The sequence below is a fragment of the Danio aesculapii genome, chromosome 7 (assembly GCF_903798145.1).
Source record: "Danio aesculapii chromosome 7, fDanAes4.1, whole genome shotgun sequence".
NCBI classification, from domain to species: Eukaryota; Metazoa; Chordata; class Actinopteri; order Cypriniformes; family Danionidae; genus Danio; species Danio aesculapii.
Genome location: NC_079441.1, coordinates 70,855,648 through 70,881,887, shown reverse-complemented (window position 1 = coordinate 70,881,887; position 26,240 = coordinate 70,855,648). Strand labels below are relative to the sequence as shown.

At 35.1% G+C, this 26,240-nt stretch overlaps 1 protein-coding gene across 1 annotated transcript in view; it reads left to right on the top strand.

Moving 5' to 3' along the window:
- mettl4 (methyltransferase 4, N6-adenosine) overlaps positions 1–10,344 on the top strand; it is a 10,901-nt gene extending 557 nt beyond the window's left edge. Inside the window, exons 2-8 of the mRNA XM_056462996.1 lie at positions 1–23; positions 2,265–2,628; positions 2,748–2,817; positions 4,300–4,474; positions 7,336–7,442; positions 8,148–8,233; positions 9,955–10,344. The exon at positions 1–23 is cut by the window's left edge and continues 43 nt beyond it. Coding sequence (XP_056318971.1) covers positions 1–23; positions 2,265–2,628; positions 2,748–2,817; positions 4,300–4,474; positions 7,336–7,442; positions 8,148–8,233; positions 9,955–10,154 — 1,025 coding nt within the window. The 3' untranslated portion in view covers positions 10,155–10,344. The remainder of the gene's footprint in view (positions 24–2,264; positions 2,629–2,747; positions 2,818–4,299; positions 4,475–7,335; positions 7,443–8,147; positions 8,234–9,954) is intronic.
- The last annotated feature ends 15,896 nt before the right edge of the window (positions 10,345–26,240 follow it).

The window sequence follows — 26,240 nt, the reverse complement described above, 5'->3', positions numbered from 1 at the left end:
AGGCCAATATTTATCATGACAAGGTGATGATGATATGTATTTTTAAAAATACTATTATTATTTTATTATATTATTTTTACAACAACCCACTCCCAAAAACCGTAATAGTGCTGTTAAATAATTACGACTGATCAAATGCATTACATATTATTTTGTTTTATCATGTATTTTATTATGTTATGGTCTGGTATAATGTGTATAAATAAATGCACACCCACAAAATTCAGTTGAAATAATATTTATATATATATATATAAATATGTTGTACTTGTAAATACAAACTTTTATTTTGTATGCTATTAGTCACTGTAAAAGCACTAGAATGCTTGTAGGAGTGCTGTTTTTTTGTTTGTGTATACAGGATTGCTATTATTATTTTCCATTTGTACATTCTTAATTAAACGTTTAAATAAAATAAGTAAGTTTTAAAGAAAATGTATAAATCTCTTAGTATATAGTTTTAAATGGAAAAAGAAATAAGTCATTTCCACATAGTATATAGGCAAGGCAAGGCAAGGCAAGTTTATTTATATAGCACATTTCATACACAGTGGCAATTCAAAGTGCTTTACATAAACAGGAATAAAAGAAACAATTATAAGAGAAATAAAAACAAACAGAATAAAAATAAAATAAAATAAAAGCTGATAAAATGTGTTATAAAAGAGTTAAAAAGAAGAGAAAAACATAGTAGTTCGATCTGTCGGACGTAGCACAGTGCTCATTCAGTAAAGGCACAGCTAAACAGATGTGTTTTCAGTCTTGATTTGAATGTGCCTAATGTTGGAGCACATCTGATCATTTCTGGAAGCTGATTCCAGCAGCGAGGGGCGTAGTAGCTGAAAGCCGATTCACCCTGCTTTGACTGAACTCTTGGGATTTCTAATCTATTTGATCCTAAAGATCTGATATACACTCACCAGCCACTATATTAGGTACACCTTACTAGTACCGGGTTGAACCTACTTTTGCCTTCAGAACTGCCTTAATCCTTCAGTACATAGATTCAACATGGTACTGGAAATATTCATCAGAAATTTTGCTCCATATTGACATGATAGCATCACATCCATGATGTGAATGTCCCATTCCACCACATCCCAAAGGTGCTCTATTGGATTGAGCTCTGGTGACTGTGGAGGCCATTTGAGTACAGTGAACTCATTGTCATGTTCAAGAAACCAGTCTGAGATGATTCACGCTTTATGACATGGTGTGTTATCCTGCTAGAAGTAGCCATCAGAAGATGGGTACACTGTGGTCATAAAGGGATAGACATGGTCAGCAACAATACTCAGGTAGGCTGTGGCGTTGACATGATGCTCAATTGGTACTAATGGGCCCAAAATGTGCCAAGAAAATCTCCCCCACACCATTACACCACCACCAGCACCCTGAACCGTTAATACAATGCAGGATGGATCCATGCTTTCATGTTGTTGAGGCCAAATTTTGACCCGACCATCCGAATGTGGCAGCAGAAATGGAGACTCATCAGACCAGGCAACGTTTCTCCAATCTTCTATTGTCCAGTTTTGGTGAGCCTGTGTGAATTGTAGCCTCAGTTTCCTGTTCTTATCTGACAGGAGCGGCACCCGGTGTGGTCTTCTGCTGCTGTAGCCCATCTGCCTCAAGGTTGGACATGTTGTGTGTTCAGAGATGCTCTTCTGCAGACCTCGGTTGTAACCAGTGCTTATTTGAGTTACTGTTGCCTTTCTATCAGCTGGAACCAGTCTGGCCATTCTCCTCTGACCTCTGGCACCAACAAGGCATTTGCACCCACAGAACTGCCGCTCACTGGATATTTTATCTTTTTCAGACCATTCTCTGTAAACCCTAGAGATAGTTGTGCGTGAAAATCCCAGTAGATCAGCAGTTTCTGAAATACTCAGAGCAGCCCATCTGGTAACAACAACCATGCCACGTTCAAAGTCACTTAAATCCCCTTTCTTCCCCATTCTGATGCTCGCTTTGAACTGCAGCAGATCATCTTGACCATGCCTAAATGCATTGAGTTGCTGCAATGTGATTGGCTGATTAGAAATTTGCATTAACGAGCAGTTTGACAGCTGTACCTAATAAAGTGGCCGGTGACTGTATATACTGTACTAATTATTGATTGAATTTACAGAAAACACACTAGTGTTGGGATATATGTCTGATATTTATGAAGCGATTGAGTACAATATGACATGATAGAGTTTTTATTTTGTCCAAACGATACACATCATCATATTACACAGCCCATTTTGTTGTTTTCTCAGGTCAGCTCAGTGGTTGCAGAGGGCTCTCGGGCTCTTCTGGAAGCTGGACGTCAGTGTGGATATTTCACTGAAGCTCTGACCGAATCACAGACTAAATCCACACCGTCTGAATCCACACCAGCACACGAATGTCAACTCGCTGCTTTCTGTGACCTGGCAAAACAGCTCCCGTTATCGGAAGAGTCGCCAGTGCACACGCTGAGCAGAGACGGCCAAAACCCTGCGCTGGATTTATTCTCCAGCATCACTGAAAACCCGTTCGACTGCGCTTGTGAGATCACGTTCATGAGGGAGAAATACCTGCTGCCTCCACGCTGCCGATTCCTGCTGTCTGACGTCACGTGCATGAAGCCACTCGTCAACAGTGAGTTCAGATGCAGAATTTGTAATTATTAACTGGAGGATAGCATGTTTAAATAAATCAAACAACACTGCTTCTGTTTTCTTCTGTGATCTGTAAGTGTTGCTGTATTTTGACCACAGGTGGAGACAAGTTTGACCTGATAGTCCTCGATCCGCCATGGGAGAACAAATCTGTCAAAAGAAGCAACAGGTACCAGGTATCATTCATAGCTGTTATATGACTCTGAAATGATTTATTATCAGTAGAGCTTGGATGAAAAATTATTCAGGATGCAATGGTACAGATGTACTCTAGGCTAGTTTTTAATAGCAGACGGTGCTCTAAGCTAGTTTATAGGCTAGTGTTTAACAGCAGATGGCGCTCTAGGCTAATGTTTAACACCAGATGGCGTTCTAAGCTAGTTTTTAACAGCAAATAGCTCTCTAGTCTAGGTTATAGGCTAATGTTTAACAGCAGATGGCGCTCTAGGCTAGTGTTCAACAGCAGGTGGCGCACTAGGCTAGTTTTTAATACAAAATCGTGCTCTAGGCTAGTTTTAACAGCGGATGGTGCTCTAGGCTAGTTTCTAGGCTAGTGTTTTAGAGCTGATGGCGCTCTACATCCATTTTTAACAGCAGACAGTGCTCTAGGCTAGTTTTTAACATCAGATGGTGCTCTAGGGTAATTTACAGGCTAGTGTTTAACAGCAGTTGGAGCTCTAAGCTAGTTTTAAACAGCAGACGGCACAGTATGCTAGTGTTTAACAGCAAATAAATTAACACCAGAGGGCGCTCTAGGCTAGTGTTTAACAACAGATGGCGCTCTAGGCTAGTGTTTAACAACAGATGGCGCTCTAGGCTAGTGTTTAACAACAGATGGCGCTCTAGGCTAGTGTTTAACAGCAGATGGCGCTCTAGGCTAGTGTTTAACAGCAGACTGCGCTCTAGGCTAGTGTTTAACAGCAGACGGCGCTCTAGGCTAGTGTTTAACAGCAGAGGGCGCTCTAGGCTAGTGTTTAACAGCAGACGCTCTAGGCTTGTGTTTAACAGCAGACGTCACTCTAGGCTAGTGTTTAACAGCAGATGGCGCTCTAGGCTAGTGTTTAACAGCAGATGGTGCTCTAGACTAGTGTTTGACAGCAGATGGTGCTCTAGACTAGTGTTTAACAGCAGATGGCGCTCTAGGCTAGTTTTAACAGCAGATGGCGCTCTAGACTAGTGTTTAACAGCAGACACGCTCTAGGCTAGTGTTTAACAGCAGACGGCACTCTAGGCTAGTGTTTAACAGCAGATGGCGCTCTAGGCTAGTTTTAACAGCAGATGGCGCTCTAGACTAGAGTTTAACAGCAGACGGGGCTCTAGGCTAGTTTTTAACACCAGATGGTGCTCTAGGCTATTTTTGATAGCAGACGGTGCTCTAAGCTAGTTTACAGGCTAGTGTTTAACAGCAGATGGCGCTCTAGGCTAGATTTTAATACCAGATGCTGCTCTAGGCTAGTTGAAAAACCACTGTTAAAAACTAGCTTAAAGCCCTAGAGCACCGCCACTGACCACAGAATCAATTCCAGAGAATAGTGATGCATTTTGAAAATCGCAGAATGACTTTAGTGATTTTTCTCCACAGCTCTAATCATCAGCCTGTAATGAGAGAGCGCTCTAGACTGAAGTCATTGTATGATGCTGTGATTGACAGGTACAGCTCTCTGCCATCGTCTCAGCTGAAGAAGCTTCCGGTTCCTGCACTGGCCGCTCCTGGTGGTTTAGTGGTAACGTGGGTAACTAACCGGGCAAAGCACCGGCGTTTCGTCAGAGAAGAGCTGTATCCTCACTGGGCTGTGGAAGTGATGGCAGAGTGGCTGTGGGTCAAGGTGTGGGTCAACAACACACAGAAAAAATACACCAAAAACATTAGAAATATGCTAAAAGTGTTCAATACACTGTAAAAGTATGTGTATTTTGTGTTTTCAGTTTATTTACAGTTGTGAATTGCATTATGGGATGTTGATCTCTGCTCTGTCGACTTTTGATGTTGTAAATTCAACTCTACAGTTTAACAAAGGGACTTTTATTGACACTTTAGTAGCTTGAAATAATATAAGAAATAATATCTAGAGTAGAGCTGGGCGATAACGATAATTATCACGATATATAATTTTTTGATAAAACGATAATGACAGTTCGATAAGTGTTGGTCTAAAGCAGGGGTGCTCAAACTCAGTCCTGGAGGCCGGTGTCCTGCATAGTTTAGCTCCAACTTCCTTCAACACACCTCCCTGTAAGTTTCTAGTATACCTAGAAAGAGCTTGATTAGCTGGTTCAGGTGTGTTTAATTGGGGTTGAAACTAAAACATGTCGAACACCCCTGGTCTAAAGGATGAGAGAACTCATAAACTCGTTGTGTGAATGGAGATGTCCCCGCATGTCTCGCCGTGATGCGTGATTTTTAAAATGAGTCTGCATAGGCCTATTCATGCCAGTCTGTCAGATAACATTGGTTAACACCTGCGGATATAACCGAGATCTGTGCATAACAGGGTTTTATGCATCCCACAATATGTCAAAAGGGTGACTCCATAAGGTAAACTGCATAGACTTGATTATGTAATGCATGGACGCGTCTAACAGCGCAAAGCATAACTAAACATTTGAATGTCCATGCTTAATCAGTCATCGATAAGATCTATCGATTAAAGGTTTATTGACAATCAATAGATCATCAAGTAATCCTTAGCATCCCTAAATAAAATATAGTGAAGGATATTATATTAATTCACCCTAAATTCACCATACTCACTATTAAAAGAAGAGTTCATCCAATACTGAAATTTCTGTCACCATTAACTCACCTTTTACTTGCTCCAAACCTGTTTTATATATGTTTTTCTGATGTATACAATATCTTGTAGTGTAATGTCTTTAATTGTTGAAATTCTAAACAGTAAATGCTGAAAATTGAATAAGATTGTTCTTTTGTTTATTATTTGTTTATTTATATTGTCAGACAGCTAAAGCATAATCCCATAATGCGATTCAAAAGCTGAAATAAACAATGGAAAATAAAAACATGAGTCACAAAACTGCTAATTTACAGATATTTCTTACAGTGTGAGGTAATATTCAGCTGTCAAAACGCCGATAACTTTGTTTTTTAGAGAAATTAATGTGCCAGTTTATATTATAATAAATGCACTAATATATAAATACGTCTAAAATTCTATATTTTGTAAATGCATGCAGAAGAATTGATTACTGAACCAATCATATGTAAGCTGTTGGCTTAAAGGTGCAGTATGTAAGTTTGTAACCCAGTGGTTGAACTAGGTATTGCACTCCTGGATCAAAACAAACGCAAGCGCAGGTTGCCAGATTGAGGACAGGGGCGAGTGATTTAAACCGTGCTTTAAATAAAAGCAACGGCACCTGATAGAAGGAATATTTTACATATTAAAAGGAGTTTTTGTCCTAATCAACACCTCAAACTGATATATTAGAAACGGCTTTGTTTTCTCACAGCTGAACAACAGAATGATCACCTCAGGTACACCTCATGTGCTTTATTCAGTGTTAAATGCTAACAATGTGAGTTTGAATGCCATTTTACATGACATTTATTGACATATACTGAAAGCAGCAGCAGACAGTTCAGCTCAGATCTGGAAAATAAAATAAACAGTTTAAAATGAACTTTAGAACTGAACACACATCAGTGATTCAGCATGTACATTTAATAATGTTAAAGAGGGTTAATATGTATTAAATAGATTATAAACCTCACCATATCGTGAGTGAGTGCACTATTATGTGCTTCTGAATGGCTGTATTTACATTTCTGTCGTGTTTCGTCTGGTGCAAACAGCCAAATTGCTCATCACTGCGTATCTCGTCATGAAGCGCGTGTGTTAGGACACAGGGTTACAATGTAACCTGCTCACCTAATGTTTACACTCGTAATATTTATATCATTTGCTAAATAACCTCATGTGGAACTGAATTTCCATCTTATTTCAGAGTCTGCTACTGTCCACCGGAGGTCGCATTTCAGTCACGGATGCATGCTTTCAGAGCCTTCCTGAATGAATGAATGAATGAAATACGCTGTTTTCCAGCAAGGCAACCCGGGGTGCTGAAATATAACTGGCTAAACAGGCATTGAGCAGGTTAAAAGACCCAAAACAAAGACAGCGTTCTGGCATGGAAAACACATGTTCAAAGCAGAATATCTGACTTCAGCATTGTTTTTCAGATAAACAAGAATGTTCACTGAGCATGTTTCTGAATATCTCCAAACATATTATGGTATATGGTATTTACTATGACCTTCTATGTGAAGCTGCTTTGACACAATCTACACTGTAAAAGCGCTCTAGCGTTATACAAATAAAGGTGAATTGAATTGAAAATATTTTCATGCTTTAGAAGAGTCAAAAACTTACATACAGCACCTTTAATAATGTAAAAAATAAATGCATATTATAAGACAATAAAAGAGGTTTTTTTTTATATTGCATGCATGTCAGTCTGTTGCTGGAGACTCCCAAAACCAAAAGCACAAACCTTTCATAATTTATAATAGGGCCACTTTAAAACATTCATAAAGAGATTAAATTAAACAACTTCATTCATATGGATTTCATAACCTAAGTCTTCTGAATGAGTCGGTTTTTTATAAAGTAAGCATAAAGGGTGAGTTTTAGGAAATCTCTCAGTAATGGAACCTTGAAATCTGCAGGTGACTCGGTCAGGAGAGTTTGTGTTTCCTCTGGACTCACAGCACAAGAAGCCTTATGAAGTGCTGGTGCTGGGCAGGTGTCGCTCCGCCTCTGACCATGCAGACAGGTAATATATGTATGTATGTGTGTGTATATATATATATATATGTGTGTGTGTTTGCGTTATTGTGTGAGTGTGCGCAGGTCTGTGTTTTGTGTGTGTGTGTGTGTGTGTGTGCGAGTACATGTCGGAGCATGTTTGTGTGCGTCTATGTGTGTGCGTGTGCGTGTGTGTGTGTGTGTGTGTGTGTGTGTGTGTGCGTGTGTGTGTATGTATGTTTGTGTGTGCGTGGTTGTGTGTGTATGTGTTGGTGTGTATATTTTTAAATGTGTTTCTGTGCTTCTCTGACTACGTGGTGTGTGTGTGTCTGTTTATCTGAGTGCATGTGTGATTGTGTGTGAGTGCATGCATGTTTGTGTGTATGTGTGTTTGCGTCAGTGCATGTTTGTGTGCGTGCATGTGTCTTCGTGTTAATGCATGTATATATGTTTGTGTGTGCGTGGTTGTGTGTGTATGTGTTGTTCACGTGTATGTGTGAGTGCGTACTTGTGTTTTGTGCATGTGTGTGTTTGTCTGATTGTTTGAGCGCACCTGTGTGTATGGGTGCATGCATGTGTGTTTATGTGTGCGTGGTTGGGTTCATGTGTCTATCTGTTATGTATGTCTATCTTGTGTGTGTGTGTGTGTGTGTGTGTGTGTGTGTGTGTGTGTGTTTGTCACATTAGTGTTTTTATATTTAGTGTTTTCTCTCCAAATCTCTGTTTGTTTCAGGTGTTCAGCCGTGAATGAGCTTCCGGATCAGCGTCTGCTCGTCAGTGTCCCGTCAACACTGCACTCCCAAAAACCTTCACTAGCAGGTGCACGCATCATATCCTCCTTCTTGCTCTCTTTCTTTTTTTTGTTTGGAATAAGGATGCCGATCACCACAAACTCCCGCGATCAATCATTGTGTAAATGAGCATTTAATTCATTGATTATTCATTAACCTTAAAGGGACAGTTCACCCAAAAATATCAATTTTGTCATCATATACTCATCCTCCACTTATTCCAAACCTATCTGAGTTTCTTCTGTTGAACACAAGTGAAGATATTTTGAGGAATGTTGGAAAAAACAGCTGTTGAATTCTGTAGTATTTTTCTGTTTCTACTATTAATGTCAATGGCTCCTTTTTTAATAATGCGAGATGTCTGTCAAAGTGCACATTAAAGATTCATTTTTTATTTTTGTATTTTATTTTTTCAAGTGCTTTTTAACAGATCAATGACTTTATTTATTTATTTTTTACAGTATTTCCTATTATATTTTTCTTCTGGGCAAAGGCTAAGACTATATTATTATAAGTCTATAAAAACTATATGATTAGTCCCCTTAAGAATTATTTTTTTCAATTGGCTACAGAAAAAAGCACTGGTATCTACAGTAATAACTTCCCTAACTAACCTAGCTTGTCAAGTTAACATAATTAATCTAATTTAGTCTTTAAATTGCATTTTAAGCCGAATACTAGCAGATTGCTAAATAACTAGTAAAATATTATGTCATCAAGACATTAGTTATGCAAAATTAGTGATTAAAACTATTGTGATTAATTGTATTATTACTATTATTATGTTGTTGTTAATTTATTATTATTATTATTATTATTATTATTATTATTATTATGTTGTTGTTGTTTATATTATTGTTATTATTATTATTATTATTATGTTATTATTATTATTATTTACTATTAATATTTATTATAGTTGTTGTTGTTGTTGTTATTGTTGTTATTATTATTATTATTATTATTATTATTATGTTGTTGTTTATTATTATTATTATGTTTATTATTATTATGTTGTTGTTTCATTATTATTTATTATTATTAATATTATGTTGTTTTATTATTATTATTATTATTATTAGGTTGTTTTATTATTATTATTATTAATTTATTATTATTATTATTATTATGTTATTAATTATTATTATTATGTTATTAATTTATTATTATTATTATGTTTATTATTATTATTATTATTATTATGTTGTTGTTGTTTCATTATTATTTATTATTATTAGTAGTATTATGTTTTATTATTATTATTATGTTATTAATTATTATTATTATTATTAATATTATGTATTATATTATTATTTTATTATTATTATTATTTATTAATTATAATAATATTATTATTATTATTATTATTATGTTATTCATTTTATTATTATTATTATTATTTATTATATTATTTTTATTATTATCATTATTATGTTATTAATTATGTTGTTGTTGTTGTTGTTGTTGTTGTTGTTGTTGTTGTTGTTATTATTATTATTATTATTATTATTATTATGTTATTAATTTTATTATTAGTAGTAGTAGTAGTAGTAGTAATAGTGGTTTAAAAACAGCACATTAGAAATATTTGAAAAAGAATAAAAATTTCACTGGAGGGCTGATAATCCCTTTTTCAGTTGCAATTAAGCATGCTTTATTTTTTAAAAGCAATCTTCTGCATAAACAAAGTGTAAAATGTAAAACAGAAAAATGTCAACCGAACCCCTGATGCTGATCTTTTTTTTGCAGCTGTGCTAAAGTCTTATATCTGCCGTGAGCCGCGGTGTTTGGAGCTGTTTGCTCGCAGCCTGCGATCGGACTGGAGCTGCTGGGGGAATGAAGTGCTCAAGTTCCAGCACTGCAGTTATTTCAGCAGACACACACACCAGGAGCCCTCATTTGACACACAACAGCATACACACACAGAAACGCCAAAATCCACATGCTGAGTGTTAATTTACAGCCATATCAGCAAGCTTTAATGGTAAATCTATACAGCTGATAGAAGGTCATTTAATTGAATGTGATATAATGGAATAGATTCTTATTTCACCTGGATTGTTGAGATTGCAGATTTATTTTTTCAAGAAAGAACTAGTCTAAATGTGTGGCAGTGAATATTACCAACAACAACGAAAAACACTGTAAAAACCAAGTAAACCTGTTGCTTTAAAGGCAATTAGTTAACTTTGAAAACGATTAGTTGACTTTGAAAACGATTAGTTAACTTTGAAAACGATTAGTTGACTTTGAAAACGATTAGTTGACTTTGAAAACGATTAGTTGACTTTGGAAACGATTGGTTGACTTTGAAAGCGATTACTTAACTTTGAAAACGATTGGTTGGCTTTGAAAACGATTGGTTAACTTTGAAAGCGATTACTTAACTTTGAAAGCGATTAGTTGACTTTGAAAACGATTAGTTAACTTTGAAAGCGATTACTTAACTTTGAAAACGATTAGTTGACTTTGAAAACGATTAGTTAACTTTGAAAACGATTAGTTGACTTTGAAAACGATTAGTTGACTTTGAAAGCGATTACTTAACTTTGGAAACGATTGGTTGACTTTGAAAACGATTAGTTGACTTTGTAAGAGATTACTTAACTTTGAAAACGATTAGTTGACTTTGGAAACGATTGGTTGACTTTGAAAACGATTGGTTGACTTTAAAAATGATTAGTTAACTTTGAAAGCGATTAGTTATCTTTGAAAACGATTAGTTGACTTTGAAAACGATTAGTTGACTTTGAAAACGATTAGTTGACTTTGAAAACGATTAGTTGACTTTGAAAGCGATTGCTTAACTTTGAAAACGATTGGTTGACTTTGAAAACGATTAGTTAACTTTGAAAACGATTAGTTGACTTTGAAAACGATTAGTTGACTTTGGAAACGATTAGTTGACTTTGAAAGCGATTGCTTAACTTTGAAAACGATTGGTTGACTTTGAAAGCGATTGCTTAACTTTGAAAACGATTGGTTGACTTTGAAAACGATTAGTTAACTTTGAAAACGATTAGTTGACTTTGAAAACGATTAGTTGACTTTGGAAACGATTAGTTGACTTTGAAAGCGATTAGTTAACTTTGAAAACGATTGGTTGACTTTGAAAACGATTAGTTAACTTTGAAAACGATTAGTTGACTTTGAAAGCGATTAGTTAACTTTGAAACCGATTAGTTGACTTTGAAAACGATTAGTTGACTTTGGAAACGATTAGTTGACTTTGGAAACGATTAGTTGACTTTGAAAGCGATTGCTTAACTTTGAAAACGATTGGTTGACTTTGAAAACGATTAGTTAACTTTGAAAACGATTAGTTGACTTTGAAAACGATTAGTTGACTTTGGAAACGATTGGTTGACTTTGAAAGCGATTAGTTAACTTTGAAAACGATTGGTTGACTTTGAAAACGATTAGTTAACTTTGAAAACGATTAGTTGACTTTGAAAGCGATTGGTTAACTTTGCAAGTGATTAGTTAACTTTGAAAGCGATTAGTTGACTTTGAAAACGATTAGTTGACTTTGAAAGCGATTACTTAACTTTGGAAACGATTGGTTGACTTTGAAAACGATTAGTTGACTTTGAAAGAGATTACTTAACTTTGAAAACGATTAGTTGACTTTGGAAACGATTGGTTGACTTTGAAAACGATTGGTTGACTTTGAAAATGATTAGTTAACTTTGAAAGCGATTAGTTAACTTTGAAAACGATTAGTTGACTTTGAAAACGATTAGTTGACTTTGAAAACGATTAGTTGACTTTGAAAGCGATTGCTTAACTTTGAAAACGATTGGTTGACTTTGAAAACGATTAGTTGACTTTGAAAACGATTAGTTAACTTTGAAAACGATTGGTTGACTTTGAAAACGATTGGTTAACTTTGAAAGCGATTGGTTAACTTTGCAAGTGATTGGTTAACTTTGAAAATGATTAGTTGACTTTGAAAACGATTAGTTGACTTTGAAAGCAATTAGTTGACTTTGAAGGTGATTGGTTAACTTTGCAAGTGATTAGTTAACTTTGCAAGTGATTGGTTAACTTTGAAAATGATTAGTTGACTTTGAAAGCAATTAGTTGACTTTGAAAGGGATTGGTTAACTTTGCAAGTGATTAGTTAACTTTGCAAGTGATTGGTTAACTTTGAAAGCGATTAGTTAACTTTGAAAACGATTAGTTGACTTTGAAAACGATTAGTTGACTTTGAAAGTGATTGTTTGACTTTGCAAGTGATTGGTTAACTTTGCAAGCGATTGGTTGACTTTGAAAGCGATTAGTTGACTTAGAAAACGATTAGTTGACTTTTGTTTTAAAAGACAAGTGAACCTGTTGCTTTAAAAACGATTGGTTGACTTTGAAAGCAATTAGTTTCCGAATGTTTTCTTTTTTTAAAAAAAGACTTTTAAAAGACGAGTGAACACGTTGTTTGAAAGCAGTTAGTTGACTTTGTAAGCGATTAGTTGACTTTGAAAAGGCGCGTGAACCTGTTGCTTTCAAGGCGATTAGTTGACTTTACTTTGAAAGACGAGTAAACCTGTTGCTTTTAAAGCGATTAGTTGACTTTACTTTAGAAAAGTGAGTAAACCTGTTGCTTTTAAAGCGATTAGTTGACTTTACTTTAGAAAAGTGAGTAAACCTGTTGCTTTTAAAGCGATTAGTTGACTTTACTTTTAAGAGACGAATGAACATGTTGCTTTAAAGCATTTAGTTGACTTTGAAAGTGATTATTTGGCTTTTAAAAGATGAGTGAACCTGTTGCTTTAAAAGCAATTACCTGGCTTTACTTTAGAAAGTAAGTAAAACTGTTACTTTGAAAGTCATTATTTTACTTTTAAAAAAGTGAGTAAACCTGTTTCTTTAAATGCGATTAGTTTAGAAAGTTGCTTTAAAATAGATTATTTGACTTTGAAAGTCATTAGCTGACTTTGCTTTTAAAATGGTTTGTAAACCTGTTGCTTTAAAAGCCATTAGTTGACTTTTAAAAGATTAAAGAAATTAACTATGTGTATGATTATAAAAAGTTACAGTTGCAAGTTACAGGTTTACTTTAAGGTACAGTCAGCTGGTCATTTTTAATGCAACATATACAATACAAGCTGATACTAGAAGAAAAAAAAAACAAATACCAAGACTTTTTTTTTTTTTTTGCTAAAACTGTTGCTTTTCACCCCAGTAAACATAAGGACTAAATACAAATAATAATTTGTGCTTGCCTTGACAATATTTAGTTTTACATTTTAGAAATATTTTGTGTCTTTTAGACATTTTAATGAGTTAATTTGCTGTTCATTTTTATACTATACTGTGCTATAATGTGTATTTTCAATAGCATTGTGTGTGCGTGTGAGTGAAATCTCATCAAGATGTTAGCAGTACATTTGTACATGCATTTGATATTGTATTGATCATGTGTATTTCTAAATAAACTTTATATGCTGTATTTTTTGGAGTAAATGATAGCAGAATTGTCATTTTGGTGAACTATGCCTTTAAGATTACATTTTTTTTTTCTTTATATTAGCTGGCAGTAGACACACACTGATAATTATTTTACATTCATTATTTAATTTCCATCTCCTTTTGACCTGCTATACAGATAAAATACCAAAATAAAAACCTTCTCGTTTATAAACATGACCAAATGTGAGTTACGTAATCAGAGTCTATTTCTGCTCATTTTGAAGACATCAATTCGTGTTCGTGTTACTACTAGAGCTGACACTCTGTCAATTTATGACAGCGATTGAATTGTAAATTTAATTAAAAAACAGAAACTTTAAAGATGCTGTCAGTGTGATCGACAAGAGAAGAAAACACAGACAAACTCACAAGCTGTGGTGCATGACTGAAGGCCACGGCTTGACATTTGCACCTGAAATCAGCCTTATTAGCGAGCACTGGCTCCTTGTGTATTCATACAACAATCACATTTTCCATCTCAGTGTCAGATTCAGTTTCATGGGTCTTTTTTTTAAACAAGAAGCATGTAGAGGTTTATTTTACAACAGGGATTAAGGTTTAAATGAGAAAAGAGTAATTAAATAAAAGAAAATAACAGCAGAGGGGTAAAAAAGAGCGGGTAGATAATTATCAATTTACATATAAATATATTATGCTTATTTTGTGCTGTTAAAAGTTATTAAATGCACTTATAGGTTAGAAAATAAATGTATACAAACAGTGTATGCAAACGTTAAACGATAAGTATATATTAACCCTTTTATTTGCTTTTTAATCAGTTTTATATACCTTTTAATCTCTTTTTCTAGCACCCTGAAGAGAGGTTTTGCCTATAGCAAACTTGCATTTGTGAAAGTGAAATTTACATATTAGAATAAATAGTTTCAAGGTTATGCAGACATGGCGAACAACAAAACGTAGGACAAAAACTATATACAGGGTGTCCGTGGGGTCTTAAAAAGTCTTAAATTCAGTGAAATTGTGTTGTGGGTATTAAAACATTTTAAACAGGTCTTAATTTTCCTGAAACCTGCAGAAATCCTATATAACATCTTATAAATTAAATGAAAAATAACTATTATGTTTCAGTGACACATTACTTTTAAAAACAAATATTGTTTAAGTGGGCTAATGCTAATGGGGTCTTAAAAAGTCTTAAATTCAGTGAAATATTGTGTTGTAGGTATTAAAACATTTTAAACTGGTCTTAATTTTCCTCTGTCCAAGTTTCCTTCTCAATCAGTCCAGCATCTATCCAATCACCAACAATCATTTATCATATCATCATCATTTTGCCCCCCTCATACAGTCAACTAATCGCTTTCAAAGTCAATCAATTGCTTTAAAAACAACAAGTTCACTCGTCTTTTAAAAGTAAAAGTCAACTAATCACTTACAAATTCAACTAGTTGCTTTCAAAGCAACAGGTTTACCTGTCTTTTCAAAGTCAACTAATCGCTTTCAAAGCAACAGGTTCACCCGTCTTTTAAAGGTAAAGTCAACCAATCGCTTTCAAAGTCAACTAGAATCACTTTCAAACAAAACATGGGTATAATAAGAGCAAAAGCTATATACAGGGTGTCCGTGGGGTCTTAAAAAGTCTTAAATTCAGTGAAATATTGTGCTGTAGGTATTAAAACATTTTAAACTGGTCTTAATTTTCCTCTGTCCAAGTTTCCTACTCAATCAGTCCAGCATCTATCCAATCACCAACAATCATTTATCATATCATCATCATTTTGCCCCCGTCATACAGTCAACTAATCGCTTTCAAAGTCAACCAATTGCTTTAAAAACAACAAGTTCACTCGTCTTTTAAAAGTAAAGTCAACTAATCACTCAACTAATCGCTTTCAAAGCGACAGGTTCACCCGTCTTTTAAAAGTAAAAGTCAACTAATCATTCAACTAATCGCTTTCAAAGTCAACTAATCGCTTTTAAAACAAGTTCACTCGTCTTTTAAAAGTAAAAGTCAACTAATCGCTTTCAAAGCAACAGGTTCACCCGTCTTTTAAAGGTAAAGTCAACCAATTGCTTTCAAAGTCAACTATAATCACTTTCAAACAAAACTTGGGTAGAATAAAAGCAAAAGCTATATACAGGGTGTCCGTGGGGTCTTAAAAAGTCTTAAATTCAGTGAAATATTGTGTTGTAGGTATTAAAACATTTTAAACAGGTCTTAATTTTCCTCTGTCCAAGTTTCCTACTCAATCAGTCCAGCATCTATCCAATCACCAACAATCATTTATCATATCATCATCATTTTGCCCCCCTCATACAGTCAACTAATCACTTTCAAAGTCAACTAATCGCTTTTAAAACAACAAGTTCACTCGTCTTTTAAAAGTAAAAGTCAACTAATCACTCAACTAATCGCTTTCAAAGCTACAGGTTCACCCGTCTTTTAAAGGTAAAGTTAACCAATCGCTTTTAAAGTCAACTATAATCACTTTCAAACAAAACGTAGGTATAATAAGAGCAAAAACTATATACAGGGTGTCCGTGGAGTCTTAAAAAGTCTTAAATTCAGTGAAATATTGTGTTGTGGGTATTAAAACATTTTAAACTGGTCTTAATTTTCCTGAAACCTGCAGAAATCCTACATAACATCTTATAAATTAAATGAAAAATAACTATTATGTTTCAGTGACACATTACTTTTAAAAACAAATATTGTTTAAGTGGGCTAATGATATTGACCTTAAAATATATATAATATTGAAATTAAAAACTGCTTTTATTCTAGCTGAAATAAAACAATAAGACTTTCTATAGAAGAAAAAATATGATAGGAAATACTGTGAAAAATTCCTTGCTCTGTTAAACATCATTTGGGAGATATTTGAAAAAGAATCAACATTCATAGGAGCGCTCATAACTCTGACTTCAAATATATATCTCTGTCTATACTGTGTGTGTGTGTGTGGTTATGGGGGAAAGTGAAGATGACAAGAGACCTTTATTAAATGTGTGTGGTGACTGAGATGTGTGTGTCTTCTGAGTGTGTATCTCCCCACAGTGACGACAGGGGTTCGCTCTCACTGTGCAGAAGGCCAAATGTCCCAGAATGCCTCTCAGCGAGATGCGCTTGTCACTCCTGCTGACCTCTGACCTTCTGCTGACAGAAACCGACACGTCAGAAGCTCCCAAACGCTAGCTGAGGTTGGAGGTTGCCATATTTTTATTTTTTTAAACTGTCTGAATTTCTCACTCACTTTGAAGCAAATTACTTCGAGCACATGGAGAGAATACAAGAAACATTGCGTACAAAATGAACTGTTCCTGATGAAGTGCACAAATTAAGCACTTAAAGTACACATGAAATCAAAACTAACCATGTTGATGTTGTGGTGAACAGTTCATCTGTGCATGACAATAAGAAAAAATAGTTTGCTCTTGTAATCTTTAATTGAAATCTGAAAATGCACTTCCTGTTTGCTTTCAGTTAAACTGTCAGATTACATCTGTCTGAGGTATTGGGCGGGGCTAACACACTTAACCACGCCCCTCCAGCTCTCAGTTTTGACAACAAACAGAAATTGTGAGCAGCAGGAGGAGGAGTCGTAGGTTGTACTAACTCTCCCCAAACCCTTTTCCAGATCTTTCTGAATAAAATGTCTACTTTACTGCATCCAATCAGCTCGCAGCAGAAAAAACAAGCCACGCCCACTGTTTGCTCTTTAAATGTGCTGTATGTAAGTGTTTGACCCTTCTAAAGCATAAAGATACAATAATATGTTTGCAGATATTTAGAAACATGCTCAGTAAACATTCTTGTTTATCTGAAAAACAATGCTGAAGTCAGATATTCTGCTTTTAACATGTGTTTTCTGTGACAGAACGCTGTCTTTGTTTTGGTCATTTTAACCCGCCCACTGCCAGTTTAGCCAATTATATTTCAGCACCCCGGGTTGACTTGCTGGAAAACAGCGTATTTTACTCATTCATTCAGGAAGGCTCTGAAAGCATGCGTCCGTGAACAAACTGCGACCTCTGGTGGACAGTAGCAGACTCCGAATTCAGTTGCACATGAGGTTATTGATTAGCAAATAATATAAATAATATGAATGTAAACAATAGGTGAGCAGGGTACATTGTAACCGCATGTCCTAACAACACGCTACATGACGAGATACGCAGTGATGAGCAATTTGGCTGTTATCACCAGACGAAACACAACAGCCATTCAGAAGCACAGAATATGTACTCACTCATAAAATGGTAAGGTTTATAATCTATTTAATACATATTAACCCTCTTTAACATTATTAAATGTACATGCTGAATCACTGATGTGTGTTCAGTTCTAAAGTTCAATTTTAAACGGTTTATTTTATTTTCCAGATCTGAGCTGAACTATCTGCTGCTGCTTTCAGTATATGGCAATAAATGTCATGTAAAATGGCATTCAAACTCACATTATTAGCATTTAACACTGAATAAAGCACATGAGGTGTACCTGAGGTGATCATTCAGTTTTCTGTTGTTCAGCTGTGAGAAATAGAAGCCGTTTCTGATATATCAATTCGAGGTGTTGATTAGGACAAAAAGTTTTTAATATGTAAAATATTCCTTCTATCAGGTGCCGTTACTTTTATTTAGAGCACGGTTTAAATCACTCGCTCTTGTCCTCAATCTGGCAACCTGCACTTGCATTTGTTTTGATCTAGGAATGCAATACCTAGTTCAACCACTGGGTGTCAAACTTACATACTGCACCTTTAATATTCTGTTTCTCTAGCAACTCGTCACAATACAAAAAACAAAAATTGTCCCGGCTTCCAGTTCTGCAGGTTTTAATTCAAATAAGTCAGATTTTACTACAGTAGAAGTCCTCTATTTCAATATTACTTGAGTCAAAGTGCTGAAGAATTTGGTTGGTTTTATATTTACTTAAGTAATAAGTTATGTTCTTACCGATAATTAGGCTCACACGGAATCTGCGCGTGCATAAATCCGCAGATCTTTAGCCCATAATTGAGTCTATTTATTTACTTGTGAAAATGTGTGTAAATTGGTATTTATTCAGTTTTTTTATAAATTTCAGTAATAATATTGACCAATATATCAAAATGCTCATATTTATTTACAATACAGTTTGTAAAGTAATATTTTCTGTCTTTTAGTAGATATAGTATATGAGAGACTTGCTTTGTTTACTAAATAAAGTGGATTTAATTAGATTTGCATTGTAAACATTAAATAAAAGTTATTAAAAGTTTTTTTTTTTTCAAATATTAAGTTTTTAGTAATGATACTCCCAAAATCATTCCACATAAACCCACAGATTTTTCACAAAATTCAGCGCAGAAATCGCTAAAAATGTGTGCAGATTCTGTCTGGCCCCATCGATTATTCAAGTGAAAACATGTAAAACCACATTCATAAGCTTAACGCCATTCAGATCGGTTTGTAAATTCAGCAGACATTAACGCTGTGTTAACCAATCATGAGCTTGCTCTAGTAGGGGGTGTGATTATGACATAGCGCCTGTTGTTGGTATCCTGAGGGGAAATCCTCTTGCTGGACAACAGTTCATCAAAGTGGGCTCAGCTCAGTCGTAAGCACAGCTGAAAGCCTCCATCATCCAGGTATAGTTTCTGGAGGAGTTGATGAACTCACAGAGCTGGGAGCACCTCTGAAAGGATCTGGTGGACTCAGACACTGCACCGAACGAATCTATGCTGTTTTTCAGCCTTCCTAAAGCACATAAAGCACAGCTACTCTCTCAATAAAATCCATGTTAGCCATGTAGCAACGATGCTAGAGTGACCGAGCAGACAGAAGCCCCGCCCATGTCGTAAATCCGCGACTATTGTTAAGTGAATTTGATGTGTGAATGAAGCGAGTACACTCAAAATGTTCACAAGTCTATTTACATGCAAATAGTATGATTTATCCGTGTCTGGTGTGAACACAGCATACTGGAGACGCACACTGAAAGAATCATTTAATTCAGTGAATGATTTTCTGGAGAATCACTCTGAATAAATCATTTGAATAAGTGAATTGTTTACTGGAGATCACTCTGATTTGTTTGTTTGAATCAGTGAGTCATTTACTAGAGAATCACTCTGAATGGATCATTTGAATAAGAGAATCGTTTACTGGAGATCCCTCTGATTTGTTTGTTTGAATCAATGAGTCATTTACTGGAGAATCACTCTGAATGGATCATTTGAATAAGAGAATCGTTTACTGGAGATCCCTCTGATTTGTTTGTTTGAATCAATGAGTCATTTACTGGAGAATCACTCTGAATGGATCACTTGGATCAGTGGGCAGACTCATGAACAAACGTCAGTTCTATTCTCAAATTCATTGTTCAGTTCACTTTCTGAACTGATTTAACAAATTAACTGATAAAATTTCATATTTTTTATAAATTAAACAACACTATCTCATCTCTGAGCATCTGACACTTTCTCCCCTTCATTTTTACTTCGCTTCGCTAATCAGGAAATGTAGTGGAGTAAAAATTTATATTTTTTTATATATATATTTTTTAAGTGACAAAATATCTTTTAACTAATACTATAAACAGATAAATACATAATAAAATACATAATAATAGCCATAAAGGGACTTAAATATAAATATAAACAAATTATTTATATCTATTTTAACTTTTCAACCAATATCTGGATATCTTTTCTGGGCTTAAACATGAAAGGTCTGAAAGTTTGCTGTTAACACAATTTAAACCCATCCTGTCCTAATAAAAATCACAAGCTCAAAAACATAACTCAATATATTTTCAAGCACACACAAGAGAAATCTGCTTTGATGTTATATCCCAGCTCCAGTTCAATAATTCAGTCCGAAAACAGCGAACCGCGTGTGTTTGTGTGTATTGACGAGGACGTGAGTTTCCCGCCGGACGCCCTCGAGCCTCAGAGTGAGGAAAGCGGTAAATTTTTCATCTGCATCTGTAAACCAAAAGATTCATGGACACGCAGAAACACATGCCCAGATTTGTTCGTATCACTCAGAGTTAATGTTTAATGTTTCTGGCCTGCTTTCATTCACTTATGAAGGTGAAAGGAAAAAAACAGAGGAAGTGGATTTTTAGTTTAAAAGTGCTGTGTGTTTTTAACTCTTCAGATTTTTACCATTCTTGTTTATCTGAAAAACAATGCTGAAGTCAGATATTCTGCTACAAAAATGACAGAACGGAAAAGACAGAACGGCTGTCTTTGTTTTGGTCATTTAACCCGCCCACTGCCAGTTTAGCCAATTATATTTCAGCACCCGGGTTAACCTAGCAGTTGCAGATCGCTGGAGAACTACAATTCTGCCACCATATGAAATACAACTCCCAGAAGTCTTTGCACTCACACACCAGTTCCTGATCCCCCCTGATTACACATACACAGCTGTAGCTCTTGAAGACTAATTAGTAGGACTGTAAAAACAACTTATTCACACATACTCTTGGCTGAGTCTTGTTATAAGTGAGCATTACGAAGCATTTCCTTGTCTTGCCTTGCTGTGTTTTTGCCCTTTGCTTTTGTTTTATTGTTTGTGTTGTTCTGCCCGTTGTCCTGACCATTCACTTGTACTCTGACTACGCTTTGGATTACATACATGCTCCTGTCTGTCCCTGTTTTGACTTTTGGCTGCCTGACGATTCTTAACAAACTGCATTTGGATCCTCATCTCTGTTGTCCCCGACTCATTACAGACTTACTTCCATAGTATTTATTTTCTGACTACAGAATTCAATGGCTTGCTGCAGCCTGCATTCCTCAAATTATCTTCCTTTGTGTTCAATAGAAGAAAGAAATTCCTAAATGTTTAAAACTACATGATGGAGAATATGTGATTGGGTCATTTTTAAACCTGAACTATGGTGCTTACCTCCATACTTCCATACTTCAAACTCTTCCTTATACAATATACCTCCACACCATCACAACAGTAACACCTCCAGGATCCTGTAAAAAGCGGAAATGTCTTTGTTTTGGTGCCAACCTCGCCTTCTGAGTAAATTATGAATATGTTCCAGTTCTTCCTACAAGACAACCTGCAAGACATCAGTGCACTGTGACATGAAGGAGACACTAATGTGAGAATAAAGATTTTATAATGATTGCCTTTTGGATTATTGCAGAAAAATAAGCACTGTGACATCTCTAATCCAGACAGCTTTAGTACATTCTGAAGACAAAATTCTGGTAAAACATTAAACATGGGCTATAATCCCATACAAAAAAAATACTATAGTAATTTATAGTAAATACTATTGTTTGCAACCATACTATAGTAAAGTGTATAATACTGTATATATTACAGTATTTATAACTCTTTGTTAATTTGCTTTGAACCAGCATACTGCAGTATTCACTATTGTGAACTGATTAACTAATTAACACCTGTTAATTTTCTCTGTCCCTCTGTATACATTAACTAATTAGGCTATATGTGGCAGGGAACGTAACTGCAATCCAAGTATGATGACCTTGTGGGCATTACAAACTAGATAGCAAGAGAACACACTCTGCTTCTGTGTCTCACTCTGCAGTAACCGGCGTTGATGTATGATTGTGTGACCTTCTTTGCAAAGAATAAAACCTTTAAAAGACATATTAGGTAAGAATTTGTCTTCTTGACCACAGAGAAAGCCTCTTTAAAGAAAATGGCCACTACAAAATACTGTAGTATAATTTTTTTGCACTGGCTTTTTTTGCACCGTAAACTATGGTGTATTGTAGTAATAACTCCTTTATTATATGTGTATTATTTAATAATTGTATTATAATTATAATTTAAAAATCAAGTTGTCTTATTTTATAGAATAATTCAAGTATTGGTTGAAATACATTATAGTATTTTCTTACAAATTATTATAGTTGTTATATCACATGAGATCTTATGAACATTAACTATGTTTTATTAAAAAGTAGCATTTATTGACATTTCTGCAAACAGTGGTGTAGTCCTAAAAAAAGGTGGTGTACTATTACACCCAACCCAAATTTTAAATGAAAGTAGGCAAAGAAACGACAAAAGTCAATTTTTCTTTGATTCATTAGCTATATATTATATTTATAAGCTAGCCTTGGCCATTGGCTGTATGTATACATTATATAGCTTATATAATCATTTTCATACTGAAAAAAAAAGAGTCAATCAAGATAATTTAGTTAACTTTTATTTAAGTTAACTCAATAGGGCCTGTGCATACATGGAAAGACAGCTTTTTTACTTACTTTCTTTACTGGCTTATCACTTTACATTTAATAGGTTCCTTTAAACATCACTCAGCTATTATTTTTGATTGTCACATTCATTCATGCTTGTTTTAAACCAAACTATTAGGAGTCTGTCTTCTGTTGTCGCTACTATATACTAGTAGTTATATATCCTACCCAAGGGATAGCCCTTTTATATCGTATATTGTTACACGATTTATGAGTAGTCTTAGCCTCATCGTTTTTAGTGTCGTTCCCTGTAGCGGTAGTATTTCACATTAAGACAAATGTGAAATACTGTTGTACAGGGGCGATTTTAGGATTTTCATTTTAGGGCGGATCAGGAACAGATCATTTTGGGGTAAACAAAGAAAAATGTATATAGATTTACACACATATACATTTTAAAGTAAGAATTTAAAATAATACACTAAAATTAGGGAAGTTTATACAGAAAAATAAGTGAGTATACTGAAGGCATATGCATATATTGATCCTCAGAAGTGGTAATACCCAAACAGCTCGTGGAAAAAAGTAAGCATACTGAGTATACGTGCGTATAGCAAGGACTACACCACTGTGTGCAACCATAGATTAACTACAAATACCATGGTTAAACTATGGTTAATGAAGCAAAACCACGGTTGTTTACCATGATTTAACTACAATTGGGGTGTCTCTTTGTTGCAAAACCAAGAGAGAATCAACTGCATGACTTCACCATCAGCACCATTAAACTTCTGACAGCTCTTTCCGTCTTAAAAACATTTGGTAACACTTTATTTTAGATGTTACATGTACTTACTATAGCTATTGCTGTTCATTTAACCACATTGAAGCCTATTGATTTGATATATAAACAAGCAATTAAAATTATGGATTTAAAGCCAATGCGATGGCGTCATTGTGAGGATTCATGTAAGCATAACATTTTTAGTTGTGATAGTTTTATTAAGTTTAATAATATTAAATGTTTAAATAATCATGTATCAATGCTGTTTTCTTTTTTATATATATAATTGTTTTTTCAGGGTTTTCACCTTTATTGGATAGGACAGTAGAGAATATTGACAGGAAAGCATGAGGAGCAGAGAGAGGGAAAGGATCAGCATAGAACCACGAGGCGGAATCGAACTTGGGTCACCGTGAACACCAAAGCGCATGTGTCGACGCACTAATCGCTACACCACTGGCGCCAACACCAATGCTGTTTTCTGATCTAGTCAGTAGGCATCAAACCTCTCACAGAGTAACACGAGCAACTGCTAATGGTGGCTGTCTTGTTCCAAAGTGTAAGACCTGCTATGGTTAATCTGTTTTCTCAGTTAAGGAAACCAAATTGTGGAATGATTTACCTGTTAGCCTGAAATTAGAAAGTAATGTTAATGTTTTTAGTAGTGTTCTTAAAAAGTGGTTAAAAAAACAGCAGTGTTTACACAGATAGTCTACTATTAGTTTGTTTTATCATGCCGCCTTTGCTTTTGTCTTATAGCAATTTTATGTAAAGAATTACAATGTTGTGCATATGTATTTATTTTATTTTCATTTTATATCAAGCCTCCCTTGGACAGGTGTTGAGAATACGAAGACTGGTAAAATAAACAAATACATTTGTGTTGTGCATAAGGGTTAACCAAATGCATTTGGTTGTCCAGTGTAATTGTGATGTCCATGGCAAAATAAATACAATTTTGCATAATTACATGTAACAAACTACATCGAACCCACATTCTGATCCTTAATTAATTTATATTCCTCAGTATTTAAATGAACAGTATTTAAATAAATGTACAACACCTTAAAATAAAGTGTTACCCAACATTTTGACATTGACCTTGAGTAATAGAGCGTAATTACAGCATAAACACAAAGCTATATGATCGTTGATGAGCTTACCTGTTCACTTTGATGGTGTTTAATGTCCCAGACAAGCTTTCCAAGACAATGAAAGCTTTTAAAAATCATCAAGGGGTAATACTAATGTATTCAGTGCTGTAGAATAACTGGTGATGATATCTTGAACTTGTTTTTACCACAGATGCTACTTCAGGTGTTTAACCGAAAGTCTATTGACTTCTGGATTGGAGTATACCATGAAAATATCCCTCTTTTTTGATTGGTGGTAGTTAGTGTTGAGTATGTCAGACCTCTGGATGATTTTCCCCAGCATGCGAACTGCTGATCCTGTTTTTGTGTTTCGATATCCCACCGTGAATTCATTAGCTCATTCTGAACAGTGTGTTAAATGCCATTAGCCAATTAGCCTCCTGTGGGCTGCACTGTCACACAAACAGTATGAGGGTTCACACAACACACTCAAACGACTTACTAAGCAAAACTTAACTGTAAAAAATAAAATCAATAATGGTTAAATATTCGCCCTGATTATTGAAACGGACTCTGATTGGTTGTTGGAAAATGATTGACAGTGCCTTAGCCTCGCCTCTTTTAACATTCGTTATTTATTTCGCAGGGAAGAAGATCGTTTTCAAAGATGAGATTTAATGTCAAAGTAAGTTTATTTTTGCACAAATATGCTTTATTTGTATTTCTTTTTAAGATAAGTTGCATTGTAGCCTATGTTTGAAAACTCAGTAACTGTTTAAAGTCTCAGAGAAATCAAAATGAACGTTTTTTAGCATAGTGTTTGTATCAATATGTTAGCTAATGTTTGCCAGATGCTACACTGGATTAGCCTGGTAAACTGTAGGAAGCGCAATATTTGACACGTTAATTATATCCTTACTTCGTTTTATAAAGTAAAACGCCGTTTTTTTCTATTAGACATAAAATGTTTAACCAAAAACTTAAGGACTTAGTTGTCAGAGTTAAAGTTAAAGGCTCCGTGCTTATTTGTTTTGTGTGGTGTAAATGCATTTTAATATGAAGCAGTATTTTCATAAGTATTCTTTCAGCTCTTACAAGCTGCATACACTGAAAAATGACACTTTGAACCAACTTTTAATTTGTTACAGCTATTTTTTTTTTCTCAAAGGAAAATATAACTTGGCGAAAGGTGGCTTAGTGGTTAGCACTGTCACCTCACAAAAAGAAAGTCACTGGTTTGAGTCTCGGCTGGGTCAGTTGGCATTTCTGTGTGGAGTTTGCATGTTTTCCCCGTGTTGGCGTGGGTGTTCCCCACAGTCCAAACACATGCGCTATAGGTGAATTGAATAAACTAAATTGGCCGTAGTGTGTCAGTGTGTATGAGCGTGTATTGGGTGTTTTCCATTACTGGGTTTCAACTGGAAGGGCATCCGCTGTGTAAAACCTTTGCTAGATAAGTTGATGGTTCATTCCGCTGTGGCGACTCTTGATGAATAAAGGAACTAAGCCGAAGGGTATTGACTGAATAATATAACTGGTTTAAACTCA